The sequence below is a fragment of the Podospora pseudocomata genome, chromosome 5, assembly GCF_035222375.1.
Source record: "Podospora pseudocomata strain CBS 415.72m chromosome 5, whole genome shotgun sequence".
Lineage (NCBI taxonomy): Eukaryota > Fungi > Ascomycota > Sordariomycetes > Sordariales > Podosporaceae > Podospora > Podospora pseudocomata.
The window spans coordinates 4,105,318-4,129,044 of NC_085889.1; the positions used below are offsets into that span (position 1 = coordinate 4,105,318).

The window sequence follows — 23,727 nt, forward strand, 5'->3', positions numbered from 1 at the left end:
TGTCGCACACTCTTATCGACTGTATGAATCCTATACTGACCACGGCGTGACGGTATCGACTTCTATAAGGCAGATCGCAGTTTATAACCTTTCGTTTGGCAGCTGGGAGTAAGCAAAGAGTCACGATCTACAATATCCATAGCCAATGTCCAGACCACACTTTGGCTGCCCCTTTCACCGTCACGCCATGGGATACCCAAGATGGCAAAGAGCACATTAGGCGGTCATCCTACTTTAAATTACTCTTTTCCACTCCTTCCCAGGGTAGTGTTTTGCTCGATCTTTTCCTTCCAGCTTAGGTATCATTACAGTTTTCTATTCTCTCAAAATGCCTATCGCACGGGTTTCGCTCAGCCCGTCCAATCTGGCGTGCTTTGCCACGGAGTGTTTGTACCAAGTGGTGGGGTTCTCTGATGCCGATGCGGCCGTCTAGTTCTCTTCTTGTGTGGCCGAGTTTGGCAGGCCCGTTGTGGTAACTGTGTAGGCTCTTTCTTGCACCTCGCCTCCTGTGTGGATGAAAGATACTAACATCGGCACATCAGAACGCCCACTGAAATAGCTTTCGCTACCGAAACCACAACGCTCAATTGCATTGACACCGTCCTCTCGCTCACAACGTCCACTTCGACTGTGGAGGCGACGTCGAACATAACCGCAACACAGGAGGAGATAACCACTGTGTATGCAGTCACCAATGTTGTCACCACCACCGCCACCACCACGGCCACTGCCGATCCAACTCCTGAAGGCAAGACGCGGAAGCGCCAGGCCCCGTTTGGACCATTTGGACCATTCGGTCCAGGAAGGCCATTTGGTTCAGGGAGGCCGTTTGGTCAGTTTGGTTCATTCGGTCCATTTGGTCCATTTGGCTTGAGGCTCCGCACTAGAACGTCGTCGTCAACTCAAAGCCGCACCACCAGAACGTCGTCACTAAGAATGTCGTCGTCAAGAACGTCGTCATCAACCCGAAGTTCCATCAGACAGGGGTCATCAACTCAAAGAAACATTGCGACTTCTACGACGACCGAAACTACTGAGATGGTCACGGCAACTACGTCTTCTGCTCCTGTTTGCTCCGACTACACCAAATACTGGTCCGCCTGCTCGTGCATTGGTGCCGTCGCCGACATCACCGAGACAGTCACCGCTGAGATCGCTGAGACCTCTATGTCAGTGATCTCTGCAACAGCTAGCAACACCATTTCCTCCACTTCTGTGTTTGTCGTGGACGAAACCGTCACCACAACTGATTACCCGCTCGTGACTGTGTCCACCACGTCAACCCTCCTCACCAACACCAGGACTACAACAACCACCACGACCACTGTTTAGCCAGTCCAAACGATCAATGTGGTTGTGGTTGGAGGCATCTATTCGGCCCGGTACCTCTCTGGCTCCGACAACAGCTATATAAGCTCGGCTGCCAACTTAGCTGGTGCAACTAATATTTTGTACCGCCCTGGTGAACAGCCTCTGTTGGCTGCCGACCCTAGGATCAAGCTCTATGCGAGACAATACGACACTAGTCCCCACGGTATCTTGTACTTTGCGAGCGACCAGGTGGCTGCTGGAAGGGGAGATGCGGTTGTGACATGCAAGGTTGACCAGGACGGCTTGGTGATCTGCATCGCACCTGAGACGGGGTACACTAAGCTCACGACTTGCCCCTCCTCGGGTATCTTCACTTTGTCGGCACCAGACTACAGGTCGCCGGGCTGTGCCGAGCCGGTTCAGTTCAAGGTCGGGAACAGAGTAAGCAAGCTGGTCACGCTCGGCGACCCCAGCCAGTTTAGAGGCATGTACCTCACAGGCTCCGTTTCCGCCTCTCTGAGTTTTAGTGACAGCGCGGGTGGCGCAACCGACTTTGGGCATACCTCTAGTGGACTATGGGACGTTAGTTGATAAGGATGCGGCCGTCTTATTCCTGAAGACACGCGACGACGCTTTACAGAGCGGGGATCTGTCTGCGACATGCAGCGTTGTCCAGGACGGCCTCATGAGATGTTCTATATCTGCGCTGGAGTTGGGCTCGTTATGGCGCTGCGATGATAAACTCATTGCAACAGTGGATTGGATACGCCCCGGCTGTGTTAGAGCTCAGCTCAAGGTCGTGTAGATGGTCTGCGTGGTAGGGCTTTACACCTAGGTACCTAGTTATAAAGAGATTGCTCCGGGTAGGGGATGGGAATGACGCGGTTTTACATATGTGTACCCCTAGTGGCTGATGGGTATAGAATACGTAAGATGAGTGTCTTTTGAGATCTCTTTCGTCCAATTTATACATGAAGGTCACAATACTTATCTCCGAGCACTGTGACATAATTAATGTAGGTCAGCATGAGGAACGATTCGCGTGAATAACATTGCTAAGATAGTTTCAGAGAGGCCGGTATAACCGAGGTGAGCACAGGGTTTGGTGTAAGTCGGATCGCTAAATAGCTAACGTTAAGTTGAAATAGTACCTACCTTTATAATGTCCCTAACTTTGGTACTATTCAGCGAAGCACACCCAAGGCCGACTATGAAGGTGCTCCGAAAATTCGGAATTTCCCATTGCCATAGCCCATCAAGGTACCGCCGAAAAGCAGAATCATCTTGGGGCAAATGCCTGTTGAACTGTCTTTCCCAAGTTTTGCCACTTCAGCCTTAACAACATCAAACCTTGACCCCAGTACAACAAGTGGGTTCTCAACCTCCACCAACCACAAGCCACGCAAAAAACGAGGGAAAACTGAAACCATCCCAAACGCCGAAACTCCCGATCCATGAAGCCAATTCCCGGCCAACCCGTCCATCAACTCAGTGGCCAAGGCACATCGCCCGGCTAGCTCAATCGGTAGAGCGTGAGACTCTTAAGGAGTTCCTCCGTAATCTCAAGGTTGTGGGTTCGACCCCCACGTCGGGCTCAATTCCCGTTACACGATGTGGTCATTTCTTTTTGCCCATAAAAGCTCCCTGTCCCTTCAAAAGGGTCCAGAACAAGTAGCCATGAAGACAGAAAACCGCACCTTCTGAACAACAATGAAGACTCGAACCTGTCGTTATGATCACGAGAGCGAGAACGTGTTCCTGGACCTGATAGTCAGTCCACTTAATGTTTTGAGGGAAGCTGCTGACTCAGCAAACGGGCTTACGTGTTAATTACGGTAGACGTCTTGAAGGGGATGTTTCTTGCGATTCCGTTTCCCCACTCCGTTTCCCAAATCTACAGTTGTGTGTTTCTAACCACTGCTTTGTGCCCTTCATGTCACCAACGCGTTGCAAATTTTCTTCGTATCCAACCAAACGCGTTTGCGGCGGTTGCAAGGCACAGCTGCCCTTGGTATGGGGGGTAAAGGGATAAAGCCACTTTTCCCAGCCGCTTTTGCTTATTGCTCCCCGTTTCTGGGCTAACATGGGTTGCAATCGCGCTCCATAGTCTGTTAACTTCACAACCTTCGATGGGGTAGATTACTCCACTGCCTTGGCGGCGCTCCTGATAGACTCATCCAAGCTTGGCCCAAGAACGAGAAGAAGGTCGGGCTTCTTTGCTGATTATGGTTGGTGAGATCGGCGATGTTTCCACCACCCCAGTTATTCTCAGCTAGCTAGAGGATATTTGGTCAAAGTCGGCCAATGGAGCTCTTCCGCTGTATATCAATCCAGTCCTGGTTGGGGATGCCAAAAATCGACAACAAGGGCTCTTCTTCGTCCGCAAGATCTCCCTCCAGCTCCTCATCCTAGAAGTAAGCTTCCCAGCAGACCAGGCATCGCAAGGATTCAGCACTGCCATGTAGTGGGATGCAATTTGCGGTAGCATCTTCACCCAACGAGAGGCTGATTGTACGTTCAAGCCCGACCACATTCCCATTGTTCTCTGTGGGCTTACTGCTACTGGACTGTGCCGTGGATCACGAGTGCGAGCGCCAGGCCTCGCAACCGTCTCTGCGTATTTCTCAGGGCCTTTTCGTGAAAAACCTCGCCCATAGCATACATACCACTTTTGGAGTCGTAGTCCTGGACCTGTCAGCCAATACTAAGGCAGTAGAATTCAACTAACTTATGGGAATACCGGCAGCCGTGCTGATCCCAGCCTTGTAACCACCAAGACTTGTTTAGCCCCAGCTACAACATTTGCAATGATTCGTAACTCGGGCTCTATAAGGTTCCAGACGTAAACAAAATGATCTGTCAGTATTTCACCATTCGGGTTCGCTGCGGTCTCCATTCTAGGTCTCCTTCTAAGCGATGAGGGAGAGTAAGAGACAGAAACAGGGACACTAGAAGCTGCCTCAAACAGCAGCCTTTACCGCCCACCTACACTGGAATCGCGGGTGCTAATCCCGTCGCATTAGCAGAGAACCAACAAGATCTCGCCAAAGAGGCGTCTTGAGGTTGTCATTGGTTCTAGTACGTGTGGCTCACCCTGCTCAGCAGGAGGGGGAAGCCAGGGTATAACGAGAACACTATCGCCACCCCCCTGAGTCTCTCCAACTTCACCCATCTTTCTTTCTCGCTCACCTCACTACATATATCTCCCCTCCAAGCGCTCATGCGGCCGGTCGCTCTGTCAACCCTGGTTCAAGCTCGAGTCTGCTGGTTATCATAACGAGTGACCCATCTATTGTCCCCCCAAACCCGCCCCCCAACTGGTGGAAGACCGGCTTCGTGATCACGAATCTAGATAATGATCCCCACTAGGTGACGCATGGCCACTACGATCTTTCAAACCTGGACTGGTGGGACGGCTTTGAATCCGGGGATCTCGACAGGTTGCATTTTGCCAGGGTCGAGGAGATAGCCCGACACCGCTCGTCTTTGCGGTCGACCAGTGATGCCACTATAGATTCGCTAACTATCGATGACCAATCAACCGCTCGCGTTCTCAGGAACCCCTGACAGTTATCCCGGGTTGCACGAATGGACCGTCCTCCTTCTCGCCGGTCAGCAAGACTTGCCTAAATAAAAGCTCCTCCTCCCCGAAAGTCAGTGAGAATTTCAAAGTGAATTATATATCCCGCCTTAGACCGGTAGTTCTAGGCCTCTCAGAATATGTAGATAGGGGAAGACTAACTATACTTACGGGAATGCCTGAGGCGGCGCCATTGCCAGCCCCGATGAACACTAAGTTCGCGCTGGAAATAGTATTGGTAATAGCACGCAGCTCGTATTGGTAGTCCTTTTGAACGTAAATGTGGGATCTTGTGTTCCAATACCGTGCTGTCTAGAAGGTGTTCAGATGCTATCTTAGGCTGGGGAGGGGTAGGAGAGGTAGGAGAGGTAGGAGACAGAAAGCGGTGTGGTGAAGGCATCAGAGACTGAGTGACTGAACGGTATAATATAGCTGCTGCCACCAGTTCAACTCCCACGCACCACCATCAGTTACGTCACGGCGTGATGGCGCCATGTTGGTGAAAAGCATCCTTGAATCCTGGGAGACCACATCCTCAGGCAGGCGGGAAGCCAGAGTATAAAGGTATAGTCATCTCCTCCTTTCCCCATCTCTCCAACTTCCCTCTCTTCTCTTCTTTGCTCATGCCGCCTCCCCAAGCATCTCTTCTACACTCAAAGCTCTTTCCTGCGCCACCATAATGTCGGCCACAAACAGTACTGGTGCTGACATCTCCCACCACAGCTTCACCCCTGAAGACACGACCGTCGTACACAGTTGGACCCATCCTTCGCAGTCAGACCAAGACGGTGATCCAATGTTGGTGTTTGCAATTCCGACAGGTATGACTCAAGCTCTAAATCGGCAAGTTCTGAGGATATTCCCAGCTCTCAAACGCCATCGCCAGGGTTGCCAATTAACTTTAATTGCGACATCCCAGTCCCCCGTACGGAGTTGGAGCTGCCACGCGAATGGTGGCTCAATGAAACCAAGATTGAGGACCCCGATCGTGATCCCTACAAACTCACACACGGAGGCTACAACCTCAAAGACCCCATTTGGTGGGACGACTATGAGCCTGGTGATCTTGACAGGTTGGCCGTACCCAGAGTTGAAGAGTTATTCAACTTTCTCCGCCAGCAGCTGAAGGCTTCTGGGGACGCCAGAACTGGTGATACACTCGCTCCTCCTTCTGCACCAACCGGAGAAGGTCCGACGCGTAGCGTGGTCGCCCGCCCCTTAATTCCACACATCGCACGCCCAAGTACGCCCCAACAGGACGTCCACGTGGTCGTCCTCCCCTAACTCGCAGGAAATGACGTCAGCTTGGATCATTCTTGGTGTATTGCGAATTCTGAGAAGTGATTAGTAGGAGTCGTAGCCGTAGATTTGAGATTGGTGGGGGCAAGGGGGTGCGAAGGGTGGATAAGGCAGATAGATACCATGTACCTAACTTACTCTTCTTTTAAGGTGGGAATTCCGAATTATATCACGTTACGGAAATCTCTTCGATCGGGTTCGTATCTGGCGAATACGATGCGAGAGGAAGCAGCTTGACACCAGCCACCCACATATTCGCATCATTCTCTCCAAAAAGTAAATAACGGCATTGCGCATAACAAGGATGGCGTCGGGCTCTGTCTACATGCCGCGGTGATGCAGTGGGCACTTTCAGATATCTCTTGATTTGGCAACTTACTGAGAATCATAATATGAATATTGTTTCTCTGAGACGATTAAAGTCATACCGCCATTGTAGATTGTGAGAAGAATCAGGTCTGCCTAAGATAGAGCGCACTGCGCAGAAAGAAGCACATGTGGACAGGTGGTAGAGTCCCTACATACGAATTGTTGCTGCCTGGGGATATATATTGGAGTATAATTATACCGAGGCCTTTCACCTCTCTTCTCAACTAGAGCTCGTCGGATTGGCGCACGAGGAAAATTGAGTCTCCACTGGCTTCCCTCACCCACCCTTCATCTAGATCTTCCAGCTCGGCCAGTTCAACCTCAATTAGATCGTCTTCGCCCTCTTCCTCATCCCTCCATCTCTCAACCGAATACCACCACGGTTGCGAAAGGCGGGGCTTGTCGACACGCTTGCTCGACAGCCACGCGTGGCGAATTTTGCATGCAATACCGTACCATACTCTGTTGAGTATGGTATCGTAAATACTGTATGGAAAACCGCACTGGACGCCGCACTTATCAACGGAGTCCAACTCCAGCGGCAATGGCGACCTCTCAACCACACTACGATCTCATATTGTCGATCAAGTTACAAAAGCACAACAAGTTGACGAAAGCGACGCGGCCGACTCAAAGGGTGAGCTCCTATTCATCGGTGGCCACCGTGCAACCAAAGACCATAAGTCTCGCAGCGGCGTCGATAACGAAAGGAAGAAGATAGAGATCCCGAGTTCGAAGTTCACTTCTTTGGGTCCCAAAGCCCACCTCTCGCTTCACCTCTCTGGACATGCTGAATTTTGGCCCCAGCTGCACGGGAAGCACAGAAACGCCGGAAGGATCCTGTACACCCAGCTCGACCGTGTTGATCCAGCTCTTGGCGGTCAACGAGGTCACCGAGGGGCCTTGCGCGACCTTGAGGCCCATCCCCATGAAGACAGGCGGCTAGCTCTTACGCATGGCGTATTTGCTGATGTCGGGCGGGCGCATGCTCTCCTCGAGGTACGCGGGCGGTGGGTCGAAGCTGAGGGTGTCGAGGACGCGAAACTAGCTTTACCTGGCGTCGGGAGAGTCGTCTCCAAAGAATCCGCCACTCTTGAGGGCTACAATCCCATACCATCCACGCCACTCACAGGGACATGGTGAAGTTTGCCTCTGCAGAGGAGAATGGGTTCAAGAGATTGCTGGGAGAGCTAGTCCGATGGGCATCGCAAGCCGGTAAGGAGACTTGGGCGATTGCTTCTGAGAACACACTGTGCTAAATTTGTTCAGGTGGCCAAGTACTATACCAAGACATTCAAAAAAGCCTCGAATCGCTGGTCTTTCTGCGGCTTCCTTCAGTGAGGCATCGCCACTTCAGAATGTCGCGGCGGGAAAAGGTATCGCTGCACAGAACGCACATATAAGGCCTATCGCCAATATCTGCCAAGAGAAAAATACGTCAGAATTAGGCTCGTGCACCGCGGGAGAACCTGAACTTACGGCGGAGGAGATGGCGCTTCAAGTGCTTGGCATGTAAGAGTTTGTGCAATGTAGACAAGGAAACCCTCCGTCGTTGCAGTGGTTTCTCGGCGTTGCCGTGATCAGAGACAGAGCCAACAAGACAAGACTCTTTGGCTCTCTCAGGCTGAGTACATCAACAAAATGGATCGATTCGTCCGCAACGGGGCGGAAGATTCGCAAAACCCCCATGACAGCAGTGGAGTTGGTTCCATTCGAAGGAGAAAGCAACATACGCCGAGATCACCAATCATCAACGGATGATCGGTTCAATCTTCCCAACAGCACAGCTTTTCCAGGATTGAGGGGAGATGTATTCTAGGTATTCCCTTTGAGCTAGAAGACCATCGGCTACAGACATAAGCAGACGGGATGGTAATTTATTCCGAGAATATATATAATAGCTAGTGGTGGGCGGATGGGGAGTCACGACGCCGTCGTTCCACAAAACACAAAGAAGCTAATAATTGTGAATCGCCCCTCTTTAACAATGCGGAGTTTCCCATCTCCATCCTTGCCAACGACAGGACTCTGGTCGAAGCTTTGGGACTTGCTCGTTCGACGGTGGTCAGGACATTCCCTGCAGACAACGTCTCCATTCTGGTGTCGATCACTGCCATCAAGGCCAATGACGAGATGGTACGAGGCACCACACACCTGGATTTGCTGCTTACATCCTTTGGCAATACAAGTTCGCTTTATGTTGACATTGTTTAGGTGGCCACAAATAGAGCAAGACCCTTTCAACGACGAAGATTTCATGTTCCCTATCGTTTCTTGTGCTGCAACTATACGCCACGTGCTATGAAAACCGAGATCAGTATCATGCTGAATCCAAGTACTTTCCAGGGTATGCTAGTTTCCTACACCACAGGCAGAGAGTAGTTATATTCAACGGTAGTTATCAATTTGCGCGGGAATTTCAAATCAAAACATGAACTGCTGAGGATGTAGATATTCCCGAGCGGCGCTTAACCAGGTGTGGACTCCCGGAATCAAGGTTGTAAGGCCAATGTAGGTATGCCTGATCAGTATAGTTAGAATGGTAGCAATCAAAGGGTGAGAGATGGCTGGGAAAGACAGAAGACCCTCAATCCGGCCCTCGTAAAGAAATCTGGGCGAAAGTCGCAATATATATACATGAATAATGTGACAGGAGCAGGTTCTCTACGTTGGGCTGAAATCAGTTGTGATACAAAGTATAGACATAATATTAGCGTTTGGCCATCATGGCACCACCCCTCCACTACTCTGAGCTACCCCCACTTGCCACTTGCCCAAGATAGCTTCCTCACTCCGTAATAGCACAACAAAGATCGTAGCTTCCCCAAAGACACCCCGTAATATTTACACAAAGCATTGGGACCAGGGAAGTAGGATTACCTGAAAGCACTCTTCGATTTACTTTGTTAGTGGTACAACCTGCACCTGTGAAGGTCTTAGACTGTAAGGTAGGACGCCTAACGGGAGCTGACAGTGATACAAGGAGGTTGTTGAACGGTCAGATAAGTGCGTACACTGTCACTATAAGCAGGTGCTCTAACTAAGAGCTTGAGAGTGAATAAGATAGTAGACAAATGAACTTGATTGCTTGCGTGAGGAGTTCAAGCATCCTCGGACAGGGAATGCACAGCATTCCCCTTACTATATAGTACACTATGTACATCATTCCGACCAATGAAAGTGGACCGGAGCCTAAGACTCCTGATCCTCGGGCCTCTTTCACTCCGGCCTCTCCTCATTAGTTCGCTTGCCTGCTCTACTTCTAAGTTGCTTCTTTTGCCTGAAGCATCCATGCTTCCAGCACCACGTTGGGGTCATGACAGTTAGGCCTACTTATGTGCTTGTGTACCGAGCTTACTAGAAATTCCTTGAGCACTTATTTTTCACCAAAGGACATTATTAAGGTACATTTCATAACCTGGGTGGCACCTGTCGGAATATAGTACTTGGTTATTGAATTGATTATGATTTCATTGATCTTCTTCTGCTGCTCTCTGGCAGAGCCGTAATGGGAAGGTATGTGTAACGCCAAGGGCGCTGTAGTCACAAGGCGAAACCGAGTTCAACAAGAGAATAGAAGGTGCTTAGTTAGGGGATGTGTAGGTAGTCTATTGAAGCCTGTCCCTCTCTTCAAAGCTGGGAGGAGGGACCTTTACTTATACTATGGCCACCATAGCACGTGTTGCTTCTTCTGACTTTCAGCTGTTGCTTTATGTGAGGGCTGGTCATCAGGACACTGGTTATGACACCAATGGCGAAGGTTCGGGTCAATGAACCTTGTTTGGAATAAGGTTTCCTTTGCAGTGGATCTAGCCACGGTTATTATATATGTCATGTCTTCTTCGTTCTTTCTTTTCATTTTTGCTTTGTTCTTCTCCTCTTTATCCTAGAGTCTTCGCCCATAGTGCCAATAAAGATGAGTTCCGCCCTCTGCATACCAGGCCGTGACACTTCAGATCCACATCCGAATGATGTGATCAACCTTGTGACCTGGATGCCTGAACCCTATGGCTTGGGTTCTTGATGGTCTTATTTACATTTATGTACGTGCGGATTGTCCGTGGTGGCTATATAACGAGCAGTCTTCGGGCTCGTTTCGGTTGTCAGAGTGAATTTGACCTCTTAGTGGATAGCCTAAGCAGCCACCCTCCGACATTTTTTCCGGTCGTAGACCAAACATCCCCCTCAATTGGGCTGTCGTCGTCTGATTCCAGATTCCGAATCCACTCGTGTTCACAAATGGCTCTCTCCGCCACGGGAAATCCGTCTTCACCCCTAAGCCAGGTGAAAACATTGCGGGTTACCATTTCCGACACGTCTTCCTCTGGATCAAGCATACCGTAATCGACGGGAGCGGTATTTTTCCAGCCAGGCTGTTCCCTGCCCTTAACCCGGATAGTGGTCGCCCGAGCGCCACTTGTTCTTTGCTCAACCTTCTTGCCGTCCTGGCAATCCCAGATAAAGCCACCGTATCCGAGACCATGAGCCGCCGAGCATCCAGCATGTCGACGAACGTTAAGGTCCGTGTCTCCCATGGCAGTGGAGCCAAACGGAGCAAATGGAAAGAGTGGCGGAACTGCGTGATCTGATTCATGGGACAGGTACATCAGCCGGCATTCGTCGGCTCGCGTAATCTGGCCAACGATGGGACGATCTTTCCGTATAAACTCTTGGATGAAGGACGCATGCGTTCCGGTACAAGCAGCGGCAGTGAGATCGACTTTCCACCAGCCCGTTCGAGCTTCTTGGAGGCAGCGCGACTCGGCACCCGTAATAAAGGCGCCAAGCCAGAGAAACCCGAGGTCCGGATCCCTTTTCATGAACGTAAGGCTGGTGAGGTGATCCTGCCAGGGGGGGTTTTCTGCACTGGCCATCTCCCACAGCGCAGCCCAAAGGCGATACCCTCTCTCGTACATCGCCTTGAAGGCCTCCTTGCTAGGGCGAACTGCATCCTCCATGACTTTTGAGAAAATCGCAGGTTGCTGGTGAGGTATGGAAGCTAGTGATGGGGCATCGAGTTGCAGTGTGTGAACGGGTGATAGTGGGCGGGAATCGTCAATTGAATCCCGTGACTTGTCTGAAGACCTGAGGCCAACCCTACATTTCTCTGCCGACGCTAACTGTCAGAATATTTGGTGTCATTCGGAACTAGCCGTCGACAACGACTGTGGCGCACAGTGGGCGGGAGGCTCGGAGGTGTGGCTCAAAGCGATTCTGGTGTCGCACGAGGGTGAGTTACCCGGGTGGCTGGGAAAGGCCGAACCCAGTGGCTCTGGTCCCACTGCTGCTAAGATATTAATTCCTTAACAGTGGGCCTTATTAACTATTGAAATGGTGAGAAAACACACAAATACAACCAAGACACCACAAATATACCCTCAACAGGTCCTGAATGAATACACCTGCGTGACAGTGGCTCGCTCGCAGGCCGCACTTCACGCAGGACAAAGAAAAGACATTATGGGCTCGCAAGCCACATAATAAGCACCGGATTGGCCTGATCAGAGGGCCAGAATTGCCTGCACGCGTGCAAGGCTCAAAATACGAAGAAACAAAAGTCGATGTCTTGTCTAAAATAGAATGTCAGAAGCAGACCGCTTGTATACATGACCCCTGAACTCCCGAATCCTCCGAGAGCCCCACTTTCTCACCCCTTGTCACAGTTAACCCAACGACGGGTCGGACAGTGTGTGGGGTGCAGGACGTCCCCAGCCAATCATTAGGAAGGGCAGGAGGCAGCCAATCAGGGCTGGCCAGAAGTGCTATGGCGCCAAGACCCACGAGCACTCTGCAGGATGCAAGATGCTCGGGGTGATCGAAGGCATAGCACGACGAGCACTTTACAGGATGCAATGTGCTAGGAGTGATCGGGGCCATAGCAGGGTGAGCACTTCACGGTCCCAAGGTCTATATATACGGAGGAACTGGCTGGTGTAGATAGACAGTTCCGCAGTATGCAATTCAGATTGTATTCACGGTATCTTGTGTTTACATTGAGACATCTTGTTGTGCACTGTTTAGCTGCACCGAACCAATTGTCAGAAGTTACCTTCAACCCGTATCCCTTTCAGAGGTTCTGTACAGGGGTTCGTCACACCTACCTACACAGGACCGTTTAAGCTACATCCTTCATTGGGTTTGGGCTTTGGTTTTGCTCAGTTTAATTTAACTGCCGACCTTGTAGATATCGAAGTGCGAGGTCGAAGTTAAAAGGCATGACTTTTGGGGAGTGGTAAGATGCTCGATTGGTGATCTACCGATGTTTTCTGGACCCCGAAATTTCTTTTTCTTCCTTTAAGATATCCAGATTGCATAAAAAGTATCACATATGACCATAACCAACTGCAAACTCGGGATCCCGTCCGCTCTCCCCTAGATAAGAAGTTGAGTGCCGAACTAGTACCCAGGTGGGTGACCACTGGGGAATTCTCGGTGTTATATGTTTTAAAGGTGTTTCCATCACTTTTACCAGTGGCAACTCTTTTTCTTTTTTTCTTCCTTAACAATATTGTAATTTTGTCCTGGAGAATCCTTTCAGGATGTCTGCATTACGGTCAACTTCCCAATTGACGAATCAACCCCGACCCCTCCTCTCCTCGCGTTCGCTTCTTTTTCTCGCTTCCGGCTGAGCTGCATGTCAGGGTAGTATTGCACGGCGACCTGTTACTAAATCATCTCCAGCGGACCTAAATTTCAATAGTGGCCTCCTCCCCTCTCTCTTTCCCTGAGTTTGGCTAACTATGACCCTGGGCGCATAAGAATAGGGCAGGCAACCATTACAAGCACTTGGCGACTCGCCTCATAGGGCGACAGGACTCTCGGACTCGGTAGCGTAGGTCCCATGCACGGATGCTATGTAGGGTTCGGAATAGGAAATGAGGCTGTTCAGCATCACAGGTGAGGTTGCTTTTGTATATTAAAGCTGAACTTCACTCCAATGCTGTTGAGTCCTGTCTCTTTTCCACCCTCACCCACGCCCACGTCTTCAACTTCCCGTCATCAACTCCATCGGCATCATGAAGGTCTCTCTCGGCTCTGTGCTCCTTGGAGCGCTGCTTGCCAGCACACCCGCTGAGGTCGTGGCCCATCCTGGCCATCCCAGTACGTGCGTGGTCACCACCAAGCGCAAGGAGTTCCGAACCTTGTCCAACGTCCAAAAGCTCAACTTCCTGGCCTCGGTCAAGTGCCTCATGAACCGGCCCCCCGCCCTTTCAGCCACATACCCAGCCTCGACATCACGATGGACCGATTTCCTCCTCGTTCACCAAGCAAATACCCCTTTTGTTCACTGGGTGGGCCAATTCCTCCCCTGGCATCGTGCGTTCCTTCAGGACTTTGAGGATGCCCTCCGCAATGAGTGCGGTCTTATCGGCGGTATCCCCTACTGGAACTCGGCCCTTGACTTCGCCAATCTCACCGCATCACCAGTGCTGTCTGGCCCTCTATCCTTTGGTGGGAACGGGGTTGGTCCCGTAATCGTCCCGCCAGGAGGCCAATCCAGCGATGGCAACTGCGTCATTGATGGCTTCTTCGGCAACGTCAGCGTCCGGGTTGCCCAGGGTCCTCCTCCGGGCCAGGTTGCAGACCGGTGCCTCCTGCGCTACATCCGCCAGGACTTTGCCTCCTACTGGATGAACCCCAGCCATGTTGCCACAGTTTTGGCTCAGCCTGACTACGCAACTTTTGCGCCTCTCATTGAGGGTGATATGATCCCTCCTGATGTTTTCCCTACCATGGGCGTAAGTCTTTGCTTCGAACACACACCAAGACTCGTAGCTTACACTCTCTGACAGATTCACACTGGTGGCCACGCTACTATGGGTGGTGACATGTCTGACATGTTCACCTCTAACTCTGACCCCATCTTCTACCCTTTCCACGCCAACATTGACCGTCTCTGGGCCAAGTGGCAGGCTGCCAACCCCACTGCTCGTCAGTACGACATCTCGAATCCCATTGCTCCACGCGGTGTTATTCAGATGTGGCCCAACCCTCCTGCCGGCAATGTTACGCTTGACTATCAGCTCTCGCCACTCAAGGTGGGCGGCTCTTCGACTGTCACCACGGTTGGCCAGATCATGAATACCAAGGGCAAGGGGGTGCCGTCTGCGCCTGGGAAGCCTAATGGGATTTTGTGCTATGAGTATGTTGAATAAGATGTTATGTTAGCTTGGCGTGTAGTAAAGGAATAGAAATTTGAGGACACCTATCTGGTGCTCTCCTTTCAGCAGAACTCGTGTTTGCTACGCTGTGTCGTAGCTTTGAAGTTGTGCTTTTTGCTTTTCTATATCTGCTAGGCTTTGTTGGAAGAGGAGTTAGAAGGGGGTGTTTTGCCGCTGTGATGACTTTAGGGGATGATGTCGATTCCAAAGAGAATAAATCTATTCGGGAATTTTTTTAAGCTGATTCGAGACGGGTATAAAGCTACTGTAACTCTACTTCCACTCCCTCACACGCCTCCACGCTTCAACACTGTGCAGTCTCACACTGAAGTATGAGTTCCCTCTCTAGGTCTCTGCTTCATAGCACTGGCTGCTTGAATCCCATTCCATGGAAGATCTGAGCCAAAGTAACGGTCCAAAGCGTCTCTCGAGAGCTGTTGCTTGTCCTCTTTCAGGCTATCCTTGTTCGACTGTGTGTTGCTGTTCGGGCTAAGAGATGTATAGTCAGTGAAAGCCAGCATTTTGGCGCAATGAAGGGGGGTCGTATCAATGATCCGAATCAGAAGAGGATTACCCACCAGGTGGTAAACCCCGTCTTGAAAGACTGGCTATTTTTGATGGGGGACTGATTCAATATGTTGGGGGGGCTTGGTGTGGACAGTATTAGTACCTGAGGTAATGGGAACAAAAACATCCTTGTCATTGATCTCGAACGACTATAGCAGGCGAAAGTCTTGTGCGGGCAGTGGATCAATTCATCATTTTTTCAAGACTTACACAAGAAGGCGGAGACCATTCAGGGGTACATAGGGTACATAACAATAGTTGACCTGACCGAAGTATGATATACTGATCCGCTGTGGCCTTGGGGGTCTTGGTTACGGTTCTCGCAACCAGGTATCAGCATGCCTGTCTCTCTTTGTAAAGATACCTAGGGATAAGAGCCCTCTATCTAGCCCGAGCGGATTGGGAATACACCTCCGTGTCACGTACTCTAATTTCTGCCTATTTGATAGTACCTACCAGACGCCTTGCTCTGGCAGAATATAATGGGATGCAAGCTGAGCTACCTAGTGTGACTCATAACGATCAATCCAGCCTTAGACGACATAGCTCAGGATAATAAATACTGCACAAATGTACATGTACAGAACGAATATGATCCTCTGTTTATATTTATTCAATGAATCCCACATGATTCCGTGGCCCCATGGAGCCTCGTACTTCGTATCAAAATCAGTCGCACCTTGCGCGCATGCAAAGGTCTGCGCCACATAGCACTCTGTTGGTAAAAAGGACCCCATAAGTCCAGCCCTGGGGAATCAAAAACGCACATTCTTGCATGTGCCAGCATTACGCCACTGGACGCCAGACCAATACCTCCTGCAGGAAAGAGGCTGCCAGGGAATCATAGGGGAACCAGAGAAGAAATCTGTGCGGCACACCTGCTTGGGTCAACCAGATTATTGCATACTTGTGGAATGACTTTCTGCAAGACAGTCTCTATTTACGGTCAACGGGGTCATAGTTCGTATTAGACACGCCATCTCAGTCACAGTGACGGGTAAGATGTCTAAGAGCAGTTATGGTGTCCCTGAGAAATTACAAGTGCTTGCAAATGCTAACCTTTTCCAGTACTTTTATAGCACGGGGAGGCCATTGGCTCATTCAACAAAGCCCACTTCAGCCCGGTCAGTCATCAAACTTTTCTGCCTAGATACCTTCCTAGAGATCGGCGTTTAGGGATCGATTTGACATGTAGAGGCTTGAGGTACGGACAGGAAGACAGGCTCGGCCACTGCGGAACTTGAAGTCTTGGGTTCATGACACAACTGAGCTAAGATGTCTAAGTATAAAGCCCCTCCGTTCTGACTAGGCCTGGTAACATCACTCTCATGCTTCAAGTTTCTCTCCAACTCTTTTCTTGCACTCAATACATCAACCATACCTTATATTCACTCTTTAGGGACACCGTTGCACCTGCTGAAGTTGCAGCGGAGGTCCTGCGTGAAACCACAATCTGCCAGTAGATCTTGACTCTTTTTACTCAGAATTACATTTTGTCGTTGCTGTTAGGAAGCCAGCCAACTGAACCATCGCTAGCAAACCACCACCTGCACGATGGGGATTGTTTGGCTCTCGAAACCCCTTTTAGCACCAGACGGCCGCAGTCATGGGCACAACCGCAACTTGGACACCAAGAGGCACGGGTTCCGACATACAGCGATTGCGTCGACCCGGCGACTACTACCGACAACATCGACCTCGGCGCGTTGGAAGGGTACCACATGTTATCTGTGCGACCTGCCCAAAGCATTTGCAAACACCAAGGATTGCAAGAACCACTTTGGCGCGGTACACCTTGATCGTCGAGACTTTAGATGCACAGGGTGTCTGAGTACATTCAAGACCTAGTCAAACTGCAACAGACATATTCGAACTGCTCTCAATTGTCAGGAACGTGGCGCCATCGTCGAAAATCTACGCAACACACGATCGGGGTTTCCTCGAATGCGTTTTCCCCTCACGCCTTCCCCGTCAGCATTTGATATATCTCACCTCAACTCAATCACCCGGCATTCTCTTTGGTCGAGGCATGAAAGGACAGGAGAGGGGATATCATGTGCTGGCATGTGTCCTTTCTGCTTGGTTGGGAATGGACGGTCCTGTCTTTGGCGAATGACACCGGTGTCTCGAAACCAACAAGGCGCGATTGAAGATAGCAGGGGGCTACTAATTCTCGTTGCGCTTATTTCTTCTGTCTCTGTCTTCTCTTTGCACGCGGCCTTCTTACAGCAGGGGCATGGTTGCTGACCTGCGAATTTGGTTTTGGAAAGCTTTACCCTGTGCTTAATCACTATTTCGGAATTTAGTTGATGTTGGCTTTAAGCCCTTTGGCAGGCATTTTCTTTGTCTTTCCTCTGCTTCTTTGCTCTCTTTTTCTTGCCTTTTGCTCATGGCCCGGGCTTTCATCACCACATGTATTTCTAGCCACTTCACCTCTGTCATTCCGGTAGATTTATACATCATCTTCATCTTTCACACCGTTGAACTTTTGCATTTCAGTTGGTTGCTTTCACTGTTTTCTGGATTTGAACGTTTCTTCCCTGTAAGGTTAGATGAGATCGAATAGATACACCTAAGGTACCCTAGTTTCTATACTTGGCGTACCTACCATATTTCGCAATCCGCCACCAACTTCGTCATAGTCAGTGAGTGTTTTCGGGCTGACTTTATTCTCGGGAACGGAAAATGAAGAGTTCAACTCCCCAACAGCGGTTAAAGTCACTCCCTGCATTTGGATTGGTGATGATCAATATAAAAACCGCAGTATCGGCGGCTAGTATAGCCATCCGTATTTAACCAGCACCATACCCATCGGGCCGGAGATATTTGGCTTCATGCCCAAACAAAATACCAGCCGCATGGCGCCAGAGTGCCGGTTACCCCAGGTTTGTGTAGATGAGTTCTGATGATCCATGCCACCCTGATCTGCTGACAGCCCTGCTCTCCCTCCACAATCGCCATCCATATTCTCGAGACGGTATTCCGTTCGCCCCCCACATGACCCGAAAAAGAGCAGTATTTGAGTGTTCTGGGAAGGAAAACTCGATATAACTTCCCCATCCCCACTCGTGTGACATACACCCATTTCCTTTACACCAGTATCTGCTTCTGCATCTTCCTAGTCAATATGCTCGCAGAAACCCTCACCACGGGGCTGCTGCTCATCACGAGCGCCAGCGCCCTCCCAGTGATGAGCCCACTGGAGTACGTCAAGCGAGCCGTCAACCCCGGCGTCGTCATCAGCAAATGCAGCCAGCCCAACATGCTGGCACTTGCCTACGACGACGGTCCATACACATACACCTCTCAGCTCGTCGACATCCTCGACAGAGGCGGCGCCAAAGCCACCTTCTTCTGGTGCGGTACCCTGTACGGATGTATCTACCGCCAAGAAGCCGCCGTCAAGAAGGCATTTGCCTCTGGCCATCAAGTTGCCTCTCACTCATGGTACAGTACTCCCCTTTCCACCTCACCCGTCCATCAGTCTAACAACCTGCCACCAGGTCCCACAACAGAATGGGCTCCATGAACGCCAACCAAATCCGCACCGAAATGACCCGTGTCGAAGACGCCCTCGTCAACATGGTCGGCGTCAAGCCCGCCTACATGCGGCCTCCTTATCTCGACACCGGTGGCCAGTTCTTGAACACGATGAAGACGATGAACTACAAGGTCATCACCAACGACATTGATTCCGGAGACTGGAACAACGTCAGCCCCCAGCAAGCCCAGCAGCGGTTTCAGCAGGCGGGTGCCCGTGGCAATGGGCATATTCCCCTCATGCATGAGGTGTATCCCGGAACGGTTAACACGCTGACGCCGTGGTTGATCAATTGGGCGAACCAGAATAACTTGAAGCTTGTTACTGTTGGTAAGTTGCTTTGACGAAGAAGAGTCAAGGTTTTGACAGTGTGCTGACTGAGATGAAAATAGCTGAGTGCGTTGGTGATCCAGAGGGCTCATATCAGCCTGGTAATTGGACTGCAAAGGTTGGGCCGTACAACTGCTAAAGCAAGTGCGTTGGAATGGTCATGTTCAGGGGTAAGATCACCTTTCCAGGGAACTTGCTGCCCAAGACAACACGTAGGTAGCCACCAAATGCAAACACCTCAACCAAGGGGTCTCTCCTCACAGAAAAAACTGCAGTCGTATCCCAACTGCCAACCCCACTACCAATAGCGTACCGATAACACAAGAACCTCAACGCTGGGAACTCGGCCCGAGGCTCATGCATATCATCCAACCGTCATCCTGACACACCTGCAGCAGCCAAGATACCCGTCACACCGAGGCTTGGCTACCACTTCGGAAAAGAGTGAGGCTGTCAAAGATAACTCTGCATCTTTAGCCTCTTGTCAATCCTGCCACACATCCTTCGCAAGTCTAGCATCATTCCCAGGGTCACAATGAGGCCCTCACCAACACCACAGTGCCAGTACCTGACAAGCCATACCTGCATGACTAGACCTCAACTACCGCCGTCACTGCGCCATCGACTAGCCACATAGCCGTTACAACTCCAACGTCCCGATAATGCACCTTTAGGTTGCTAAGTTGTCGTCCTGTCCCTGCCTTGTTTTGTCAGCTCTTCTGCAGTAGCCTATCCTATTTGGAGCTTGTGTCTCTTCTCATCCAAGCTTATGATATCTCCAGCCAAAGCAATCGACTGCCCGTTATTAAGGCTTGTTGCTGTTTGCAACCTAAGCTCTGACCTTGATCCAATCTTATCATCAGTCAATGTCCTGAACTCTACTCCGTAGCATCCATCACAATTCCAGCACCAAGCATCAAACATCAAGCATCAACCACCAAGCACCAAGCCTCACACTCCACCCCAACGCCCAACCTTTCTTTCCAACAACAACCGTTCCACAAACCCACTCTTCAACCACATGGGAAAGTGGAAACAGCGGAAGATGCCCATCCACAGCGGAGCTACGGTCCAGAACCTCTTCTGAACCAAAAAAAAAAAAGAAAAGAAAACCCCGCCAAACGGAGGAGTGGAACCCATCATCATGAACAATACATATGCAGCACCATCTGCCTGCCACCGCAAACTCCCAAGCGCTAGCCAAAATGTCGACATGTTCCATCGGCTTTTCGTCCCTTTTGAGCTCTTCCCCCCTCCTTTCTCAGCTTGGTCGTGTGGATGGGCATGCAGCAGCACCCTTATTACCCACCGACGACGCTTTCCCCATCCGCGTTAGTATTGCGAGTGAACCTTCTTAGGTAATAAATTCCACGACGGCTCATCGGGACGTTTCGACGGCACATTTTCCCCACCAACCCATCATGAAACAGATCCAGAGAAAACAAAAAAAATGGCGATAATCGCGAGCGAGTGCGAGTCCCGCTGAATGCTTCCTTCCCAACCCCTCCCGACATCGGCTTTGTGCTGTTTGATATTCTTACGTCTTTGACAAGAGATCGATAATGTCGGCCATTCTTCTGTTTCAAGTGAACATAACGGCAGCTTCGGATTTTAGACCACGATCAAAAAACCAATTAAGAATCAGACCGCGGCCCGATGGTTTGGAAGGCACGCCCATCCATCCTTCCCTCCCGCCCATTCCAAGCGAGGGCTTGGCTCGTATTATTACCGAGACATGAGGTGCCGGTAGCGGGCAGGATTGAAAGGATGGCTGTGGTGTTTTGGGAAATCGACAGATGTCATCCTACACACGTGAGCGGGACACGGTGCGGAAGGTGCTCTTCTCGGCCTCAGAAGTGACCGATGTCCGACACAGGCCGCCGGCGTGCGGTCAATGCCAGAAGAGGGACGGCGCCCGTGCCAAGCCGGAGAGGTGGGGAACTGAAATAGCTCGGCGCCGTGATGATGTCCCGCCGGTGCTTGAGCTGATACAGCTTGTTGTATCCCAACAAACTACGGGATCCACACAGCTTCATCAGATTCCAGTTCAAACCCTTCTCCTTCAGCGCGATGATCCAAACCAACCTGATCTCCGCGAATAGACCGAAACACCCACAGCACAACAATCCGACACCATCTCCCAATATGGTGTAACAAGCGTTAGTGTCGGCCGCAAGCGCCCTACTGCTGCGCTAACAGCTGGGCTTAATAAGAAACAAGGCCCCCCCCCTCAAAGATGTTTCGCTTCCCGCAAGTGAAGCCCAATGAAGCGATATTGAACCAGGAGAGCTAAGGCCGCCCCAAGACGTCCACGATTGTGAGTGAGACATTCCAGAAGGGTTCTAACGCTGACCGGGGAGGTGGTGTCGGGGGGCCGAACCGGCATGCCACACTTCTTCTCGGCCGCAGATCTGGCTCCCAATTGGTTCAAATCTGTGCGCCACGAAAGGAGACATCCTTGAGGTCGGAGCGGACTCCGGTGGGATGAAGCCAACCAGGAGCGAGGAAAGTCGCAACCAGGAAACGCGTTGATGAAGTGCTGGAACTTTCGGTGAAAGTGCTGAGATTCGGGAAGAACTTTGGAGGTAGCTGGGACTTCTCGATGGCTCCTGTTCTTTTCAATCCTCTTGTCCCTCCTGTTCCATTATCAACGGGTTTGCATAATGTGATCTCTGGGCGATCCTTGCCAACAGCTTCAATGCATCAAAAGGGCCAGACGGAAGGCTCTTTCCCGCCATGATCCCGCCATTCTTCAGGTACAACTCGGCATGACTATTCTGAGATCTCGATTCGATGTCATGTCGCTTTCGCTCACTTTCTTATTGCTGATGCAGGTCGACGAGTATGGAAGTCGACCTGAATGCTGGCGTGGTGAAAAGCGGGCCAAGACCGCCAGCGACCTTTAGCTTGTGCCAGTTCCATGCCGGCGGTGTCTGGAATCAAGTTTCGTCGGTCCAATTGGCCAGCCCCTCGTTCAGGGTTCGATAAGTTGACATAGCCTCATCAGTTCGTGACATCAGCAAGGTGTCGGCATGTCTTCGAGGTATGTAATGCAGGTACCTATGCCGGATATTTGGGGTTACTTGGCCAGTATTCATCACGACAACACGACATCGCGACCATGCACCACACCAACGCGCCGGGGAGACGACTTCTGCGACCTAAAGGAGGCCGGTCTCCTATCGGGTTCGGCCCTTGCGGCATGCTCGTCAAGCGATAACACTTATATACGGCGCAGCAGCATTACAGAATCAACTTGCCGCATGTACCTCGTCATGTCCAGCAATGATATCTGGAGAAAATGATGTTAGTCCCCAAGTCCTGAATCCAGCTATAGCAATAGCATGCTGATCAGAGACCACCAGGTCAAAGCAACAGGTACGGAGTATACCAGCGTTGGTGGCATGATAGCACGCCTAACCCAATCTCAGCTGAGGGAACGGAACTATCGTGAAGCCAAGGGTCCCGGTGACATGGTCTCGGTAATTTAGTTTAGTGCCGCGCCGTGGAATGTCTTTCAGGAAGGGATAGCAGCTTGGCTCGAGGCTTGCATGTCAAAGGTTTGGGTGCTGATAAATGATAAAAATACTCGTCAGAAAAGAGCCTCAGCGTTGCAGGGCAGCCTCGACAATGTCTTGGTACTGCAGAAGAGATAGAATGCGGTAGTCGAAGATAAAGTGAAAACGAGCATGAGGAAAATCAACCGACATCTCGAGTGCCGAATCGCCGAGGACAACGGGTGATGACGAAGAAAGCTCGGCAGGGCCATTCGGATGGGCCGAAGATTGACCATGTCGGCGTCGATCGTACAAGTGAACCATCAAGGTGCTGAGCGACAAGAGATCCTTCCCTTTGCGGTGATCTTGGTTATCTCCATGAGTACCGGGCTCAGAGTCTAGGCCATCGCGGGTGTGGAGGACGGTGAGGATTTGCAAACAAGATCACCTGCCATATTGAGAAGCTTGTTGTTGACAGCAGACGAAAGGTGAAGTTGAAAGCTTCTCTCGGTGAAGCTATCAGAAAACGGCCGCGTCGGGGATGGTGTCGCAGGATGGTGGTATCTTCGGCTCTTTTCGCTGGTGAAGCCGAAAAACCCCACATAGCATCGGGACCTGCCCAATCTGGGGCATTGGGCAGTGGAAGCGGAGCTGGTGGGATGAAGCTCTGGCGATTCATGAGACAGACGCAGGCGATGACTCGCGTGATTGTGTCCTTTCAGAAGCAGGTGAAGCTTCCACTGCTTCTAAAAAGCTTCCAAAGTGGGCTCTAACAACTTGGCCAGGTAAATGCCTGCAGAGCGAGGCAATTTTCCACGTGTTTCTGGCAAGCCCAAGCAATGAAGCTTTGACATATCGATTGCTTTTTCTCCACCATTGGGCCAGACGCTCCGAGACCCCTTCACTGCCTCAACCAGGACTTTCCTTGTGAACGGAGGAGTTCGTCTCGTTTTTTTCTTCGACACCGAATGGCCTTTTCGGGGTTTCGGCATCAGTGGCATGTGAAGAGGGACTTCCAGCTTGTCTATTGTCGGAGTTGCGGTGCGAGTGACAGCGACAATGCGACCGGAG

General features: G+C 50.9%; 3 protein-coding genes and 1 non-coding gene across 4 annotated transcripts; all 4 read left to right on the forward strand.

Annotated features, from left to right (window-relative positions):
- Positions 1–328: 328 nt before the first annotated feature.
- QC762_510082 (uncharacterized protein) lies at positions 329–1,902 on the forward strand (the record flags this gene model as incomplete). The annotated part of the gene is made up of 3 exons (XM_062891417.1): positions 329–386; positions 560–1,260; positions 1,333–1,902. 3 exons carry the CDS (start codon positions 329–331, stop codon positions 1,900–1,902), a joined length of 1,329 nt encoding a protein of 442 aa, XP_062742770.1.
- A 916-nt stretch (positions 1,903–2,818) lies between these two features.
- QC762_0087280 lies at positions 2,819–2,906 on the forward strand. Its single transcript has one exon. It is a non-coding gene; the product is annotated as a tRNA-Lys (tRNA).
- Positions 2,907–13,000: 10,094 nt separating this feature from the next.
- Positions 13,001–14,802, forward strand: QC762_510090 (uncharacterized protein). Its single transcript, XM_062891418.1, has 2 exons — positions 13,001–14,298; positions 14,353–14,802. The coding sequence occupies exons 1-2, from the start codon at positions 13,576–13,578 to the stop codon at positions 14,713–14,715; spliced, it is 1,086 nt and encodes a 361-aa protein (XP_062742771.1). The 5' UTR covers positions 13,001–13,575; the 3' UTR covers positions 14,716–14,802.
- A 3,437-nt stretch (positions 14,803–18,239) lies between these two features.
- On the forward strand, positions 18,240–20,053 carry QC762_510100 (uncharacterized protein). The gene is made up of 3 exons (XM_062891419.1): positions 18,240–18,735; positions 18,792–19,159; positions 19,222–20,053. Exons 1-3 carry the CDS (start codon positions 18,416–18,418, stop codon positions 19,296–19,298), a joined length of 765 nt encoding a protein of 254 aa, XP_062742772.1. The 5' UTR covers positions 18,240–18,415; the 3' UTR covers positions 19,299–20,053.
- The last annotated feature ends 3,674 nt before the right edge of the window (positions 20,054–23,727 follow it).

Bases quoted from the DNA above. Each gene is read 5' to 3' on its own strand.
- QC762_510090 (XM_062891418.1), top strand. From the start codon at position 13,576: ATGAAGGTCTCTCTCGGCTCTGTGCTCCTTGGAGCGCTGCTTGCCAGC. The intron at 14,299-14,352 runs GTAAGTCTTTGC...ACTCTCTGACAG, and splicing joins ATGTTTTCCCTACCATGGGC to ATTCACACTGGTGGCCACGC.
- QC762_510100 (XM_062891419.1), top strand. From the start codon at position 18,416: ATGCTCGCAGAAACCCTCACCACGGGGCTGCTGCTCATCACGAGCGCC. The intron at 18,736-18,791 runs GTACAGTACTCC...ACCTGCCACCAG, and splicing joins CAAGTTGCCTCTCACTCATG to GTCCCACAACAGAATGGGCT. The intron at 19,160-19,221 runs GTAAGTTGCTTT...AGATGAAAATAG, and splicing joins CTTGAAGCTTGTTACTGTTG to CTGAGTGCGTTGGTGATCCA.